This window comes from Bacillus rossius, chromosome 2 (assembly GCF_032445375.1).
Source record: "Bacillus rossius redtenbacheri isolate Brsri chromosome 2, Brsri_v3, whole genome shotgun sequence".
Classification (NCBI taxonomy): domain Eukaryota; kingdom Metazoa; phylum Arthropoda; class Insecta; order Phasmatodea; family Bacillidae; genus Bacillus; species Bacillus rossius.
Window position 1 is genome coordinate 79,323,070 of NC_086331.1, and position 19,265 is coordinate 79,342,334.

The 19,265-nt window shown below is 36.0% G+C and overlaps 1 protein-coding gene across 11 annotated transcripts in view; it reads right to left on the bottom strand.

Moving 5' to 3' along the window:
* Positions 1–19,265, bottom strand: part of LOC134529396 (membrane-associated guanylate kinase, WW and PDZ domain-containing protein 1) — a 356,729-nt gene that overhangs the window by 61,162 nt on the left and 276,302 nt on the right. For all 11 annotated transcript variants that reach the window (XM_063363421.1, XM_063363420.1, XM_063363424.1 and 8 more), the window contains 2 exons: positions 15,732–15,766; positions 8,180–8,347 (listed from right to left, as the gene is read on the bottom strand). In XM_063363421.1, coding sequence (XP_063219491.1) covers positions 8,180–8,347; positions 15,732–15,766 — 203 coding nt within the window. The remainder of the gene's footprint in view (positions 1–8,179; positions 8,348–15,731; positions 15,767–19,265) is intronic.

Sequence of the window (19,265 nt, forward strand, 5' to 3'; positions counted from 1 at the left end):
GCTCTCTAGGAACAAACAGCAGAAACAAAGTCAACGGTATCCATGATGGCGGCCTCCAGAAGAACAAAAAAAATCAAGAGCGTTGCTGGCGCTATCTAGGAACAAAGAACAGAAACTAAGTCGACGTCATCCAAGATGGCGGCCTCCAGTGGAACAGAAAAATTCAATATGGCGGTCATGACGAAAATTTCATCATAATGAGTGGGGCGCTCTATTTAAATATGGCGGATCCAAGATAGCAAAATAAAAACAGATTTAGGTCGTTGAAACCGTAGTCGTTTATTCCTAGATGTCTAAAAATTGTAACGATCGTAAACGCTGATTTTTTTTTTACATAGAATGTAAAGTATTTCCCCAGCATATAACATTATTTTTTCAAACGTTTTCTTTTACTGTAAGTTCTCACATGCTCTGTGGTTTTTAAATAAAATAGTTTGACTCAAAGTTTTTTGTCCTAAAGTCATTTGTCCTAACTTGGTTTTTCATAATGTCGTTTGTCCTAAAATCATTTGTCCTAAAAGTCGTTTGTCCTAAAGTCGTTTGTCCTAAAGTCGTTTGTCCTAATGGAGTTTGTCCTAAAGTCGTTTGTCCTAATGTCGTTTGTCCTAAAGTCGTTTATCCTAATGTCGTTTGTCCTAAAGTCGTTTGTCCTAATGTCGTTTGTCCTAAAGTCGTTTGTCCTAAAAACTCAGAGTAAGGATTTATCGATACTGGAACAGTCGTTTGTCCTAAAAGTCGTTTGTCCTAAAGTCGTTTGTCCTAAAGTCGTTTGTCCTAAAGTCGTTTGTCCTAATGTCGTTTGTCCTAAAGTCGTTTGTCCTAAAACTCAGAGTAAAAATATTTTGAAGCTGTTCCGTCTTTTGTCCTAAAATTCGTTTGTCCTAACGTCGTTTGTCCTAAAGTCGTTTGTCCTAATTTTTAGGACAAACGAAATTAGGATAAACGCTTTAGGACAAACGATTTTAGGACAAACGCCGCACCCCCATATTTATGACACTAATTTTGAGGTTACGCAATTTTACTAAAGCATTCCAGCCAAGCAGGTTGCCAGCGAGAGACGCTTCTCTTTTGCTGGAAACACTATCTCCAATCGTAGAGCTAATTTAACTCCTGAACGTGCAGAACAAATTATTGTTCTGCATAATAGATTAAAGAACAGAATTTACTACTCTGTGACAATCTCTCAAAATTATTGTGCTGAAAAGTGGAAATGTTGAAACAACATGATTTTTGGTGCTAAGTTTGTTGAAGCTCAGTAAGGACTCCAGAAAAATTGACAAAGATGAAATTTTTCCAAAGATATGTTACATTTACACAAACATATACTTGGTTATGTTAGTTGGATGATATCAGTTACTAATTAACCAATGGAAACAGGTAAGATTTAATGGAAAAAAATGTTATTTTTTTTTATGGCAGTGCAAAATGTAAACACACTCTGTAAATAGTTACCCAAAATTAATAAGCCCACTTCATTTTAATACTTTATTCAAACATTATACTAAGTTTAAGATAAAAATAATTTCCCAAAAGTGTAAATGTACACAAAAGCTCGAGCTAGGCTCGAAGTAAAATTCTTAGGCTCGCAGACCTCTAGCTTATTTATAGAAAAAATCCTAACCGCTAATCTGTACTAAAACTGAAATTTCTCAAGAAAAAATTTTTGTCTTTATATACACTTATACCAGAAATGTACCAATATACATGTGATAAAGTCAAGGGACTTTTAGTGCAAGCAGAATACATCTCACTTACATTAGATATGTGGACATCATCTATTAAAAGATTCGGGTTTGGGTTCGAGATTCGGCAATTCCAGTCGAGGATTTGAGTTAGGATTCGGATTCGAGGAAATCAGGATTCGCCCCATCCCTAAAGTAAAGGCATTACCATTGATCCTGAACACATCTGGGCCATCATGAAGTTAAAACCTCCAAAAGACTGTAAAGGAATTGCCAGCTTCATTGCATGGATAATATTTATTCTAAATACATACCAAACTTTGCTAAACATGCAACCCCCCTAAAAGATCTATGCAAAAAAAAAAGTTCCACTGGGGACCTGAAGAGGCGAAAGCGTTCCAATTCCTAAAAATGGCCATTGCCAGCCCTCCAGTTTTACGCATGGCCAATTTCGCTAAGCCATTTATACTAAAAACTGATGCATAGCAGTTCAGGCAGTCAGAATTTTTGGCATCAATAATTTCAGAAAATTTTTGGAACGTAGAGAATTTCTTATGGAAAATGATAATCAAGTGCTTGTTTGGCTTCTGGCACATCCCAAGCAGTTAAGTAAACTTGAACGTTGGATTGTTAAAATTTCCTCCCTTCAGTTTCAAATTAAACTATACGAGGTTCTCAAAACATAGTATCTGACACACTTTCTAGAATGTTCCAGAACCCCTATTACCAAACTCTTCTACAAGACCCCCCAAATTTGTGTCACACTTTGCTCACCAAGTTTCCTTAGGCATTTAAACCTTCAGTCGCATCAGCAATCGGACCCGTTTATTTCTGATATCATTGATCAAATTAAATCAGGTTCTGCTCCAAAATTTTACAAATTTTCCCAAGGACTTTTGTACTGTTGGATGCAACAAGCAATATCTTTTAAGGTGGTTTAACCAAAAATTTAAGAGATATGATTTTCCAATATTACATCTCTTTCCTTGGTGCTCATTTAGGTACCTACGAACAATCCAAGGCATATGTCATCATTTCATTTGAGAGTGGCATGCATCATGATATTTTTGAAAGCATAAAGCTATGCAAAATCTGTGCCCTTAGCAAACCAGCCCAAAAAACCCAGTTTGGTTTCTGGTCTTCCGATGTAGCTGATTTCCAGAAGCAAAAAATTTACATTGATTTTGTGGGACCATTTCCACGTTCCGAGAGTGGTCACACCATGCTACTGGTATGCATTGAAAATTTGGTTGGCTCATACCTTTAAGGAAAGCTACAGCAACCCCCACTATTTCGGCATTATCTTCAAGATTTATGGCTTAACATCCATAATTGTCCCCCATAATGGTTACCAGCTTACATTCAAATCATTAAAAAAATGTGTTTTTTTCTCATGATGTCCGACATGTCACCACATCCCCTATTACCTGAGCCATCATATATAGAGGATGTAAACAGAAACCATTCTGCAATAATAACATGTCATGCACACGCACAGAATACATGAAACACCAATCTGGTGTGGCTACAGATGCAGACCTGCCAACATTCAAATTAAAAAAATCATGAGGTCCTCGATAAAAATTTTCAGGCCCATAAATACAGGTTAGATATAAAAAACAACAAATGAGAATCTTTAAATTTAAGTGACATACCTGTACAATGTTACTTGGTCTCTGCTTCAAACTTTTATTCAACAAATTATAGGTTGCAGATTTAATTTAGTTGAACATAATTTAGCGCTGTCGTGTAGTGATCATGCAGGGCCGCAACTAAAAAAGATGTAAAATAACATTCTGCTCGTGTAACACTATTATCACTGTTCACAGCAAAATTAATTTTTTTATTGGAAGCAATACACAATGTCTCCTCTTCCACTATGCGAGATAGAAAAATCAGCATAGCACACCCTACAAAACGCAAAATTGCTTCCTTTACGTGACTCGAGTATTGATGGAAACTCGTTACTGTAAGCTTTCGTAAAACTTGTTTTGTAACTTTTACAAACATAATCTTGGGGTCCCAAAAAATCGTGAGGAAACACTATTTTGGCGTGAGGGCGTGAGATGGACCTTAAAATCGTGAGCCTCACACCAAAATCGTGAGAGTTGGCAGGTCTGCAGATGGTATTTATTATGCCCGCCATGAAGGACACAAGACAAATACATTTAAAATCATGTTCACTTATCAGCACAACACCCTCTTTCCAATCTTTAGTTTTTGCAAGACCTCTTGCCCGATGGTCCAAAGGACATATGGGGATCTGGTAAAGAGCATACAAAAACCTCAAACTCGCACATGATGCAAATAAGACAAGGTATGATAAGCACAGATTTAACCCTTATCAGATAGGTGACATTGTAATGTGCAACACACATCCTTAGAGTAAGATGATAGACAAGATGTCAACCAACTCTCGTATCACTGCATTGACCCTTTAGAGGCCCAGCATTTTTTGACACCAGTTACAGTGGCTTTGGCCAACCCAAGTACTGATGAGTATGTGACAAGAACTCACATCTTCCATTTAAATAAAACACACCTTAACATAAAGTAGGTGTGCTTTCCCCACTCCTTCTCATGGGAGTTTTTCTAAGCTTTGGCATGCCTAAACATAAATAGGATGTGTTACCACTGGGGTGGTAACGGCGTCACCCGTTTACCTATGTTTTGTTAACGGTATTTATTTGTTATGATTAATTAATCTAGATTTATTTATTTCTAGTAGATGGTAATTTTTTTTTTATTTTGTTCTTCTGAACTTTCTCGTGTTGGTGCGGTCTGAACGTACGGACAGTTTGTGGAGTTGGTACCATTGTGACAGACACCTTCGTGGTTTTTCGGTGGAGTCGAAGATTGCCGAGTGAGGAGCTACTAGCAGTGTGCGGCAAGCGCCACTGAGGGGAGTGCTGGTCTGGACGCCGAAGTGGGCACATCGGGAAGTGGCGGCGAGGCCTGCAGATTGCGGCGGAGCACTTATTGTCTTCCGGGCTACTGCAAGTCCGAGGGTATGGCGAGAGGCATCCCACGACACGAGCAGCGTTGGCGAGTTCCCGGGCCCGAGCGAGCGCCGAGGTAGCGGCATTACAGCACGGCGCATCACAAAGTAAGGCAAACAACTGCATTATTCTCCACCATGAGAGTTTCCCCAGCTACAAGACATATCGAGAGTTGAATCGGACCTAGTACTATGATACTCGTGTGCACTCAGTCACGGCGAAGAAACTGACGTCTTTTGGTTAACTTACATTTACTTTTCATTAACTCCAAAGATAATAATAACTTTTTCGTGGAACAGATAAGAGATAACTAATGGTACCATAACTATAATCAAGTAGGGCGCTTCGGTAATGTTACGTTGGCCAGTTGGACTTATTAGTGGACTGTTAGTTTCTTAATATTTATTTAAAATGTATTAAAATATTACTAGTTGCATGTATAGTATTACCTATGAGTATGAGGATGGTAATATGCTTGTTCATTGATAGAGGTCGTAACGAAAAAGGTACACAAAGTATTTATACAAATTAATTATGCAAGTATTTTTTAGTAAAGGTTATTTTTTTTTAGTAAAGACGAGTTTTTGTTAGATGTCGACCCCCATAGTCACCCATGCCACCTTATTAGTTTGTTGTTTGTTACTGGATCCTAAACCCACACAACAGGGAAGGGCGACGTTGTCTTTTTGGCTTTCCTGTAACAGTTGAGTGTGGAAGGTTTTTTATAGACCCCCGGTAGTCGAGCTGTAGGCCCGGGGCTACAGATGTTTATACCCAACCAAAAATCCTAAACCATAGTTCACAGAAGCCCATGGTACTAGTTATAGGTATGCTAGCAATTAAGGTTGTTATTTTTAAGTGGTGCCACTTTAGCTGATAATATGTATATAATAAAGTCATTACTCACCATTAATATGTTTATTGCTAATGCATATGTAACCAGTGTAGTTAGGTGATCATCATAACCTATTCACTCTTTGGGTATCTCTGACCCTGGGCTCCGCTTTAAGTGAGGGAGTATGTGAAGTTAATGGATGAAGTCTAACGAAAAAACTTTTTATTATTTAATTATTTTTTTTAATTTTTAAATAGGCATTGAAAATTTCCTTTCCTTGTCAGAGGCTTGGCCACTAACCGGAATGGTCAGTCGCCACATTTTCCCTTGCAGCACTTTTTCCGGAATGGTCAGTCGCCACATTTTCCTTTGCAGCACTTTTCCCTTGCCTCTCTGTATGTACAGGCCAGGCCTACAATTACTTCACTCATTTAGCATCACAGGCACAGTAAGTATCGGCGGGACTCTGCAACTTTAATCATGCGCTTGTACCCCGTTCTGGCCTGCCAGAGCATGCCAGGCACTTGGTGTCAAGCCAAGTCCGTGCCGCACCTGGAATCCCCTTGCCTCTCCCCCCCCCCCCCCCCCCCGGTTCGGGGTTGCCATAGAGTCCATGCCCACAACCGTGGTGCAGCTTTGGTGTGCCATCTGTAGGCCTTGGTAGAAACTGAACTAAGACCCCTGGCAGTTTCTGATTTTGCCACTTGTGAGGGCCTTCTCTCAGGACATCTACCATTCTTACGCTCTTCTCCATCAGGCCACCTCATGGACTCCCGTTCTCCATCCTCTGTATTCTTCAGCTCTAGGTGCCACAACTAAAGGTTTGAGTATGTTAGTTCATAAATTAGCCACACCGCACAACTTTCCAGGCTGTGGCCTCGTCTTCCCCCACATTCAGACTTAGCATCCTTCATTTTTTGGATACAAAGTGCCCTCTTTAACTATGAGGACACGTGACCTCAGGCATATCTATTTCTCTCCCTGCTCCAGAGTACTTTTCGTGGCAAGAGATGGTTGTAAGTCAGTCATCTCAACATGTAGTCGCACGGAAGGGTAGTGCCCCCCCCCCCCCCCCCCCCCCAACCATTTAGTTTTCTCTCTTTTTTTTTGTCCAGCATGGACTGTGTTAGTTTCTTATTCTCGTACAAGTATGTCGATTGTGGTTGTGAGTGTTTCTGACATCCACCATGGCTCAAAGTTTGTGCACTACCCACTGCATTTGGTGAGTTTTCTTTCAGCATTCTTTTCTTTGCTTGTTTTTGTTTCACAGATCCCAGCCTTTTCTGTTCCTTAAAATCACCAAGCATGATTTTTTTTGCATAGTGTAGGTTTAACTTTACCCCCATTTTCAGCCAACTATGGTTCTACTGTACTGAGGACCCACATATCCTTATGGGACTGCCTAGCTTTTTTCCATCTTGACGCAGAGGTCTGCAGGCACCATTTTCCTGGCCCTTGCCATCGTGTGATGAGTTTCATCCGGCATGACTAGCAAGAAGATAAGTCCATACAAAGATGTCATGCCAGTTACTTAAGTCGAATTTCCTTCTATCTCACAATCACCTAAAGTGAGTGGACTCAGTGTTACCAGGAAGTCAGAAAAATGATCAAGAACCTTTTTTCAGTGAAGTCTATTTTAAAATTACTGTGGTTTGGGTGTTCTATTTGATTGGCTAATTTTTATCTGTTTAATGTGAGAAAGTAAACAGTACAATGGGTACGTATTTATAATTCTCTGTTGCTTACCTTTTTATAAAACCTAATCCAAAGAATCAGAACTTAAGATAATTTTGTCACAAGATATTTTTATTTTTCTTGCTTAGTTTCTAACCAAGCATAAGCATTTAAGCTCCGATCCTTGTTTATTAGTAAACAGAAGAGTATTTACTGTTTAACAAAAATTTATTAGACCATCACTAAGCTCTCCCTCTTGTTTCTTCAAATATTAAAAAGGGAAACATTATTGTCCGGCCTACACGCTGCTTCCAAGCTTTGTTGTTTGTGCAAAAGTATAAACTCCCAAGGAGCCTCAGCGAGGGGTTACAATAGGTGGAAAAATGTTAAAACTTTGATTTTCATTGCTATAAATTCTTTCACATGTGTTAGTAGTTATTTGTGAGGAGATGTGAAAACACTGTAGCTGAATAAATCTTTGATCCTTGATCCAGACCAAAGCTGAACATGTTCACTGCAGATGATCTAAGGATCATACTGGAAAAAACAAAGGTCTTTAAAAGAGGCCCTAAAGTTCTAAGATAGTGCCTTTTCCAAGCCACATATATTTGCAAAAAGACCAGTGTGTCCTAGGGTACAAAAATTGTTATATCAATGCAACCTTTTATATATATATATATATATATATATATATATATATATATATATAAAAAGATTTAATTTGCACACACATCTTCAATTTGTTTCAATAAAAAAAAAGTTAACTTAAAGACAGTAAAATCACCTTTAACAGCACTTACACTGGACAATGGACAAAATTGTGTGTTCAATGAAACTGTTATCAAACTTGAGCATTTAATATAAACCCCATAGTATGTTCACATGCATGCTCTTTGTGGACCTGGATACAAATTAGGAAAATAATACTGACACAATACAGGTAACACAAACTAGGAAGATTATATTCCGCAGGTCATTTATGAACTTACATTTAGTGTTCCATCTAAGGCAGCTGGTCCGTTTTCTGCTATCTGAAGAACAAACAGCGGCATGTTTTGAAACTCTCTTCCACCACGAATGCTGAAACCAAAACCTCGTGTACCTCTACTTAATTCCACAGCATGATATTGTTCTTCTTCTGCAAGCCCTTCTTCTTCCTATAAATGCATGTAAAAAAATTAAATATTTACTAAGAAAATAAAAATTAACTATGCAAAGAAGCCTATTCACTAAGACATGTTTTCACAGCCCTGACTTGAGGCAAAGGAGAGTATAACTTCTTTGATTAAACTGTTAAGTTTTTTTGCTCAAAATTCTTTAATTCACTGTGCAAACTGGCCTAAGAACCTTAAGAATTAACAAATCATTGTAAATTATATCTTTACAAAAAAGTATAACCACTTGCTAAACCACTTACAAAACTAATACAAACAGATAGCGTGGAGGTTTCCAAAACTTGCTCCATCCATTTTATTACTCCTTTATGTAACTTGTAATATTTCTGCCTCTAAATGTTTGATAATGACAATAAAATTTAAAAGATAGTGATTAGAAATATATTATGCATTATCACACATCTCTAAATCATACCAAAAATTGAAAAATGTATCACACAAATGGCTTATTTCATTGACTTAACAAACTTTGGGAATATTTATGAGACTGCATGGCTGTAGTACTATATGTGGTTTGTAAGTAAAACTTTCTTCTTTTCATATTAATTCTACTTGAGCATTGATGTTGGCTATTATTAGTGGAAATGAACAAGTCTGCTAATTTTTGGGTGAGTCGAGCTGAGTAGAGTCCATACTTAATAATTTTGAAGTCCATACTTCCTAATTTTTTAGCCAAGTCGAGTGGAGTTCTTAAAATTGAGCCAAGCTCGAGTAATTGCTAAAATTTTTGAAAATAATTTTATGTTCCTGGTGTTATGTAAATGATTCATTAGCATCATAATAAAGTTCTTGTATCTCTTCAATGAGTTAGTAATTTGTGTCAAATAAATAAGTAAAATGCATATTTATGATTACTTTTAAAATTAAGTAATTTATTGCCACTGGAAGCTGGAAAACTCAGTAGATATAAAGAATTTTGAAGTCAAGAAAATTGTGTGGTTTATGGAATTAAGTAATGAGAAAATTTTGGTAATAACTATAATTATGCTTTTATAATTTTAAATGATTATAACCTTACAATTTCCTAGATGGTAATTATAAAGGGAAGCCTTTTTTCTAGAAAAAATCCAAAATACTTTTTTTTAACTACCCAACACGTTAAAATTAATTTCCAAGAGTGTTGTAATACAATTAGTTTACCAGTAGTCCACAATTTTAAAAAATGGTTAGGTTAAGTTAGGTTAGATTAACTACAAAACAAATTCTGAGAATATTAAAAATGTTAGGTCAGTCACATTAAAAATACTTAAAAATAATGTGGACTGCGGGTAAGGTCAGGTTAGCTAATAAAAAAAAAACTGTAAAATTTTGAAAAAGCATCTTTTTCTGTGCAATAAAACATAAAAAGCGGAATAAACATTTAACAGTATTTTAAAAATACTGCGATAATATAAAGATGAGATTACGCTGTAAAGCGTTTCCAAAATAATACTATGCGATTTTATGACCTTTGCACATGTCAAATATGTATCGAGTTATAAGAAAAAGATATTGTCTCGTCCTGTCGAGTAAAATAAACTCAACTTTCAAGTCAAGTCGAGCTTTATTCACTTGCTCGACACTGCTCGAGTTTGAGAAGGTAATTATTTAATCAGTAGATTTTTCTCTATTAGATTATGCTAGGCTTAAAAACATATGTTTTTAAAACCCCAATAGTATATATTATAGAAGTTTGCCAATCTGACAATATTATGACTTCAAACATTAAATATAAAAAATAAGCAAGTGAAATTTTTTTAAATAATTTGGATAAACAGTAAACCACTAACTTAAGAATGGAATAAGTTTTTGGTCTTTGTTTTTTGCGTCAAACCAAATCTTTTGTTAAGTTCAGCTGAAACATAATTAAAACTTTTTGTAATATCTAACATAAAAAAATGGTTAAAGATTACACCAATCCCTCGCATAGCACGTCTTCAATTAATGCGAATTCAGTTAGCACGATGTAAATTTTACTGCCCTAGTCTCGAATAGCACGTCTGTAAATTTCAGTTAGCACGAAATCGCCACAGGCTAAAAAAAAATCTCAGAAACGACGCGACGTCAGGTATGGAATTCAAGGGGGGAAGAGTGGTTTGGAATGCGAGGGGAAAGAGATGCGCACGCAGATAAACAAACACCGGGCCGTACCGTTGATGCCCGGCCGCAGACCAGGCCGTACCGTTGATGCCCGGCCGCAGACCAGGCCGTGATGAATTGCGCAGCTGCAGTTGGAATAATGGCAGAACAGAAACCAAAGCAGATGAAATTGGACACGTTTTTTTAAAAAAAAGCAAGATGATAGTGTTAATTTCACCCCAGAAAATATTTAACTAACTTTTATGTTTTGTATATGTACATATTGTACATATTTTAATGTTATGTTTGTGCTCTAGGGAAAATCTAAATCTGTTTATCTGTTAACTGATTTGTTTACATAGCTGCTTTTATAAGAGGTGTGCATAGCAAATTAAATGTTTACATATGGCTGTGTGTTTTAAAGTTATATAAAACCGGTTCTTAGTTTCATAAAAGTGTTTTAATTTTGTTAAGTTTTAAACGTAATAACAAAGGATCCAGCTGCTTGCAACAGCAGGCAGACAGACGCACGCGCGTGTTGAAGGTCACGCCTGGGCGGGCAAGCCAACCTGCTGACTGACGGTAAATATGTTACCACTTATCTCCCGTTACACTGTGCCATGTTTTCTTTATCTAACGTATTCGGTGGTAGGCTTAAAAAGATAAATGATATGACGTATGCATTTTCAAGTATTATTCTACGCATTTATATTATGTAAAGATTACTTCCCTACACATCTTGGAACACATTAAATAATTTAACCTTATATTTATGGGGACTAATGCTTCAGAATACGCGATTTCAATTAACACGAACATTTTTAGGAACGAATTAGTCGTGCTAAGTGAGGGATTGGTGTACTAATATTGAAACATTAAATTATCTGTACCATGGAAATCAGCTACATTTTATTGCAAAACCAAATTTTTTTTCATGCCTTTTCTTTCCTGAAGGCCCATATAAAATGCATTCCAAGTGGAAAAATTTATGAAAGGCAAACTATTCAGCCTGGCATAAACACAACAAAAATAAACATTTTGCCTGGTGTGCAAATATGTACACTTATTTATAATTAATAGACCAATGCGAATATTTGAAATTTTGAGTACAATACTGTTACCACTCACCACCTCCGGCTACCTCAAAATTGGGTGATGAGTGGAACATACAGATTAATAGTAGGTCACGAAGAAATTCATATGCAATATTTGATGTAATTATCATTTTTTTAATTTAATTAAAATCAAAATATATTCAGAACGGAACAAAAAAAATAAACTGTATATTCAGAAAGGAGAAAAACGCGGAGCCATCGCCGACCACGGCCTGCTCGGCCCGGCGTTCGAACAACGACCGCCTGGCCCGGTGTTCAGACAATGACTGAGCTTACAGCCTTCCTTCCCTTTGTGCGGGCAGTGTCCTGGGCTCGCTGACGTAATTTTCGGCGAATCACGGCGCATGGCAACAAAAACTTCCACAAAATGCTTACTTCTGTTCCCACGACGCAGCGATTTTGTCTCTCTCACACTCCCGTGACAGTGACTCAAACGCCTAGCGTGTGAAACAAAGCCTCGGTCATGGAAAAAACGAAGGAGAATCACGTCAGCACGTCTTCCCACACAAAGAAGCGAGCAAAAAAAATGAATTTAAAAAATAAAAACAATAAACCCGGTGAAATATTTTCACAAAAACTTCGAAAAAGAAACAATTTTACATCATTTGAAAACCTAACATGAAATATAACAACAATTTATAACAAACGATTAGGCCTATTGCTGGAATGCATGAGGAAAGCTGTAATCTGGGTTGTTACAATACGAATAATTAACTATTCGTATTTTATTTGACCTCAAATACTAACACTTCTAGATAAAGATTATTTGCTTGCATAACAAAATGTTACTACTAGTGGATATCATTTGGATTCAGAGTCATTGCTGCCGTCCGTCGCGACTGAAAATGCCACAGTTTGTAAATTAGAAACAGTTTTATAGTTGCATCTGTTACCATTTCTTTCACGATAGCCGTTGACTTTAGCTGTATCCGAACAGTGGCCTAATGGTTCCCTTAGCTAAGGGATCCATAGATAGTGCATCGTAATGGACGCTGCCATCTTTGAGTTGTATCCGAATTCTCACAAGGGATGTCGATGCATCCTCTCATGCGTCCACTAATTCGAGATTTTTAGGGATTCGACTCTCGCATCCACTGATACGTCCATACATCCCTTAGCTTTGTTATTGTGAACATAACCTTTAAAGAGCGAACGTGTGATACGAGATAAATAATCAAAATGGATTTTGAACAAGAAGATAAATACGTAACTATGGTATTTATAAATACTTTTACCATAAGTATATGTTTACATAATTCACATAAACAGTAAATTAATTAGATTTGTAGGAACAACAAGTCCCCGATTCAAATTTTCATCCATATTTCAATTCCCAACGATAATTGAAATCATCCCAAATTGTTTACTATTTTGAATGCTCATTTACGTTTTACTGGCCCACCTTAGATGTCATAAATATAAAATGCCAATACGCATTAGTACAATGACAAACCAACAGGTAGTGCTAGCTGCAAAACAATTCGGATATCGTACATCCTTTAGAATGCATAATTTAAAATGTGGGTGCATTTGTTTAGGGATTTAGGGACATGAACTTAAAGGACGCATCCCTAGGTATTTGGATACAGCCTTTGTTCTTGTGCAACCAAATTATTTTGCTACTTCAGAATTTAAAAACATTCTTCTAAATAACGGGCCGGCGTGATCCGAAACATTTAAAGGAATATTATGTTCAACCAAACAGTTTGTAAACATACATTCTGCACGTATTACAGCATTGTCTGTGCTGTTATTTTTAGCGAAATAATCACTAACATTTGAACTGACTGCGACACTTTTAATATTTGCGAGATGTTTTGAACAGTTCACGTGGAGATTGATGTCATATCTTCCGCCGTGCCCAATGTTGATGTCACATCTACACACTGAAAAAATTGCGAACTGTATTCCCTTGCTTGATTTAAGAATACACGGAAATTCGCGTGTATGTATCACAAAATGCCTGAGAATAATGTGTATCACATTTCGGGGGCATTTTCTTCTTCACTTGATTCCACTTCCGTTAAATGTGCACATAACACGTTTTTATTAAAACATGCAAATTAACTTGTTTCCTAACCTGTAATAAACAAAATCAAAATTGGCTCAACTTTAACTGAAGAATCACAACATACGCTTATGCATGACACCATCTTGCCAAACTAAAAATGCTATTTAAACTGGTTCGTGATTGGTTGTAAGCGCATAAATGTAACTCAGGCGGCCAATAAGGAAAATACACAATCGAACAACAAATTACGTAGTTCGCTGGCATACGACCAATAATATAACTCAATTACCGCACTCGTTTCCACAGCAACAACACATGGCAACAGTTTTCACAAACCATACAATAAAGCATTTAAGGCAGACGGAAAATACATGTTTTAATAAACGTCTCGTACTTAAAATTCATACAAAATGCAGACATCCTCGTGCAATCGTAAAACGGACGTGATTTTCGTACATTTTAAGAAAAAATCGTAAAGGTTGGCAAGTCTGCTACAGGGGCTTACGTGTTTCCGGCAACATGTTTATTGGCAAAAATGGTTGCAAATAATAAAATCTTTCTACCCTCAAGCGTTGTAACATGAATTTTGATACAGCCTGTATATATATATATATTTTTTTTTAAATTTAGGAAATGTAGTAAATGTCAGTTTGCCCGCATAGACATGTTAATTTAAACTGTTCTGATGGTATGATGCGTTTTTAGTTTAATTGCAAAAAGTATGGGCATCGAAAAAAAAAACTAGTTATTTATGCTGGGACATAAGTTTATGCCTAATAAGTGAGGTATAAGATTACACAATGAAGAGGCTGGGATGGTTACAGGAGGCAGAAGCGGGGGGAGGCAGAAAGAGAGAGAGAAGCTATATTAACCTAGCTACAAATCACTTTCACTTTCAGTTTCGTAAAACCCAGCCAGCAGGACTGACATATGTCGTTTTTAAGTAGTGGAGAGTGGGAGAAGCTATTGGTTTGGATAGCTCTAATGCCATACAAGATGTCAGCTGAGATGTCACTTACCTCAACCATGTCATTCTAATACCACATTTGCTACCATCCTATATGACTATAGTAAACAGGAATAGTAAACAGGAATAGAGGAGCTTAAGGAAATTTCAAAATAAAAGTCAGTAGTAGTTGCCCTTACCATCGATCCCTTCTCCTAGCCATGATTCCAGTGACACCCTACTCTTAACATCCCTATAAACCTTACCTCAAAGGTTAAGGTCAAAGGTCATCCAAGATGGCAGTCGGATCCCTCGATCCCAACCTACAACCCGGTGTCCCTAGGACAACCATATTGCACCTACTATTATAGATTTTATCCTGTAGTAATAAATTAGCCAGGAAAATTATTGTAACAGAACAGCAACTATTTAACAATGTTATAGTTAACTACAGTATCAAATTACTTACAAATTGTTAGTTATTTAACTCTGTAGAAGAGCAATTGCAAAAGTTTTTAATAGAGGTTCCTAAGCCAGCCTAGAGCACGATGCTATTGTCCAATCAAAAATTTAGGAGTTTTTTTTAGGATGCTTCCTTTACTTCGCCTTCACTACTATCAAAAGGTAAAAAATACTTGTAATATTACAAAATCTCTTAAGAAAATTACAATGTTAAATATTTTCTGCACAAAAAAATAATTTAGTTGCTTGGTTAAATTCTTACAGATAAACATCAATTGTCCAGAATTATCTCTGAAAACACATATTTGACCCAAGCATAGTGTTCATCTGAAATTTGTAGCCCTAACATTTAATTTTATAACAATATGCATTTAATTTAGGCATATGAACCCTGTATTTATTATCTTGTAATATGTATTGCATTTGGTCAGACACAGGCTATTGTTTGTTGTTCATTCACAGTTTCCAGTAATTTTAAACTGACTCCACAGCCGTGTGTGTCTAGTCCTATAATTTTACTTAGAATATGTCAATTTATTAAAATAATATTTAACTAATATGAAATATTTGCAGACGAGACTTGTAATCAAGATTTTTACACAATCTACTAAGTGAGCAATCTCCATTGTATTTCATGTTTAAGATTCAAGTGGTTTACAATTTGGTGATATTTAAATTTTATTAAAGTTTAACATATTTTTACTTACCTACATCTATGTACTTACTTTTGTGGTTCCTGTAAAACCAATATTTAAAATGAGAGAAAACACTTACCCTCTGTGGGGCTGATGCTGTACTTGAAGTATCATCTAAAAAAAATTAAAATGATAAATCACTTTTCTATAACTCACAAAGTCTCATACATGAATACATTAAAACAAAGTGAAGACTTTAAACTCTGTGTATGCAAGTTCATTTTGTACATGCATGGGTGCAGCAAATACTTTTTTTTGGAAAAGGAGGGGGAGGAGGGCATTAATTTTGTTTCTGAATGTTAAAGCTCAAAACCAATTTTTCAGGGGGGCCAGTACATTTGCAAAACAAAATTTTAAAATTTTCCCAGGATATTTTAAGGTTTTCTAAGAAGTTTCATAAAGTGTTACTATGTTAATAATAATATGTGTAACTTAGATAACAATGTTGGATGTAACAGAGCTGAAACCAAATTAATCATTTAAGGGGCCCGTCTAGTCAGAGTGTGTGTTAAGAGGCTGAATTTTGGGCGCAACGCTTGTTGGTGCTTCTAGCGTGATATTGCCTCGAAGCACAAGGCTGTGAACTGGCATACAGTCTTCTTGTCGTCCATAGGACAACTATGAAATTTGAGCGGTGACCATATTATTATATGGCGGAGAAATTAAGATAAAGGTGTAATGCAAGTCCTTTAAGTGCTTTCAAAAATCTGTACCGGTTGTTTTACGCCTAAAAATTACTCTGAAAACACGCCTTTTAGCCATTATAACACTTATAAAAATATAGTTTAAAAACTTAATCCAAAATCAAAAGTACTTTTCAGGCCTTAGTGAATTCTTAAATGCTTTTCGTAAACAGACCCCACTTGGATATCTTGAGTAGTTTTTAAATCAAAATTTTTTTCCTGAAGCACTGTGCACTGTATATGTGCCCGAGCAGACGGCGCCCTTTATATTAAATATCAACCATTTATTATTATGTAAAATAGAAAGTATTTCTTTAAGAGACCATTACTTCTGGGATAATAGTGAATTTCCTGAACATAATTTAGTAGCTCTTGTATGTTGTTAAAACTATAACAGCAACAATGAACAGAGAAATTTTACGAAATGACAGCATTGGTATAAATAACACTGCAAACCACAAGGGCACAACTTAAATTTCTTCAGCAGGTGCCAGGAATGAAAATAGCTAACAAATTAAAAAATAATTTAAAAACTCACTAGTATATTGTTGTTAAGCACTATAAAAACATGTTCCCAACTTTAAATTTTTCAAACAGAACATTTTAATCACAGTAAACTGCACATTATAAATTTTGAGTAACCATCCTATTTTTTACTATTCACTATCAGAAAATCACTTTAATACTGACTGTAGAACAAATCTATTTAAAAAAAAACTGTAATGGTACAATCTAAATAAATGTTCTTTTCTAAGGGCAGCCATTCAAAAACCTAATTATTAAGCCAAATAAGGAAAAAATAATTATGGCACATCATCCCGCTAGTCTAGTCTTCCACAATAAAAATTATTTTTTGGTTTAATTCTGCAATAGAGCCTCCAGTCTTTCACACGACAAAACAAGGTATTAGTTTTCAATTGTGTCTTCTTGTTATTATTGGTCTATGAAAATCTTGGGATGTAAAAGTAAAAAAGAAACAGTAGAGTACAAAGAAAAGAAATTCAGCAGTGACTTCGCCCTCCTTTAACCTCCGGCTAATCACCAAACAATAATGTTATATTAACATGTGCCGCATTCCTCTTATCCACTGCGGAGGTTCAACAGTGAACAGAGATCGGAAATGGTATAAGTGACACAATTTGTAGGCACGGCAAGTAGTTTTTCAACAAAGCAGTGAGCAGTGCTCAAAAACGGCCTAAGTGATGCAGTTTGTAGGCACTACAAGCAGTTTTTCAAATAAGCTCTTTTAATCTTGCTAGATAAACAAATAATTCCAGATGGCTTTCAAAAATTCATGGGCTTTTCACTGTTTTCCTGGCACAAAATAAATTCTTGGCTAATTCTAGGTTTCCTGATTTTCCGATATCGGGTGGCCACCCTATGTTTAGACATTTATGAAGAAGTTTGGCATATAGATGTAGATTTATTTCAAAGAGTCTGCTAAAAACAACAAGTGTTGAAAACCTTGTTATTCTGTCCAATATTTAAAAGAGTAGAGCCTACAAAAATTTATTATGATCAAAGGTACAAAATTAGTTAATAACTTAAGTAACAAAAGTATCATAAAATATAACACTATTATTTTACATAAATAATTGCAATATTTCTAAACTAGGAAATGAACACTCCATGTTTGTAAATATAAATTTCATATGTACATAATATAAAACTTAACAACATGAGATGCACATTGCACTGTTACTTTCTCATGTTTCAGATACATTATATCATCTATACGTTACTACTGCACCTGGCACAGTGCAGTTAGTTGCAAAGTAAAGTATATAATTTTGATCAAGAATCAAAGCGGACAGTATGTTTTATAATAAAATGCTAATGGTCATAATTTTTTTTTGGAAGGGTGTGCTTAGGGCAAATAAAATCAAAACTTTCTTCAGTTAATATTAATTTTGTAATGGCAATCTAAAAACACAAAATAAAACACGATTGATGACTAGCTTTGTCATATGCTTCAGCGTAGGACATTGACTATTTATAAATCAGTTACTGTTAATGCAAGTTTAGTCAATACATGTAAGGTGCTTCGAGGCAGCCCATCAGAGTAGTTTCATAATGTCACAACCAAACAACAGAAAGTAAATAAGCAATAAAAAACGCCAGCATTTCAGCAGGTATATTCAGAAGGCAAGAATCAAAGAGACAACAAACAAGAGTGCGAAGCAAGGCTGACACTACACGCTGTAAAAGAGGGGGAGGGTGGTACCAGGTAATTGCACTTTTCTTCAACGGTGTGGAGGGGGTGACTAGTCTGCCGCTTCCCCTCTGATAAGAACAAGTTGAACTGGCCGTCGCATGCCACTGACAAAAATCCTGCCCCTTAGCCGGCATGCAGAAGAGTTATAACATGACTAAGCGGGCACCTTAAATAGTGCAAAACATCTTGGTCAGGAAAAGTGCATTATTTTTCATACATCATGCTCAACATAAACAACATAACTGTTGATAATTATCTCAGCAGAGATTTCTGCAATCACTAAACACTGTTGTGGTACTCACATTTTTATTGTTCTTGCTCACACCAAGAAATTAATAGTTTATCAAACGCTATATTGAAAAAAATTTATAACAGATATAATTTATAGCTTGCACACTTAACAATTCCCGGACATTTAACTTGTGAATCTTAAACTAAGCGCTATTTCTCTGATTTCAATAATAGCATTTTCCAATTCCTAAACATTTCCCAACTATTCACCCAAGTCAGAGGTTTAAAATATGCCATGGCTATGGAATGCAGTTTTTGTACCCTCTTTTAACGCATAATCATCGCACCTATAATTTTCGGGCGTCAAAATTTGGATTAAAAAAATCCTGTATAAAATGATGTATTTTAAAGTAGAAATCTAATTTTTATTTGGACATTACCATTTACTTGTTTAATTAACAGAAATTCGAAGTTGTCTGATGTG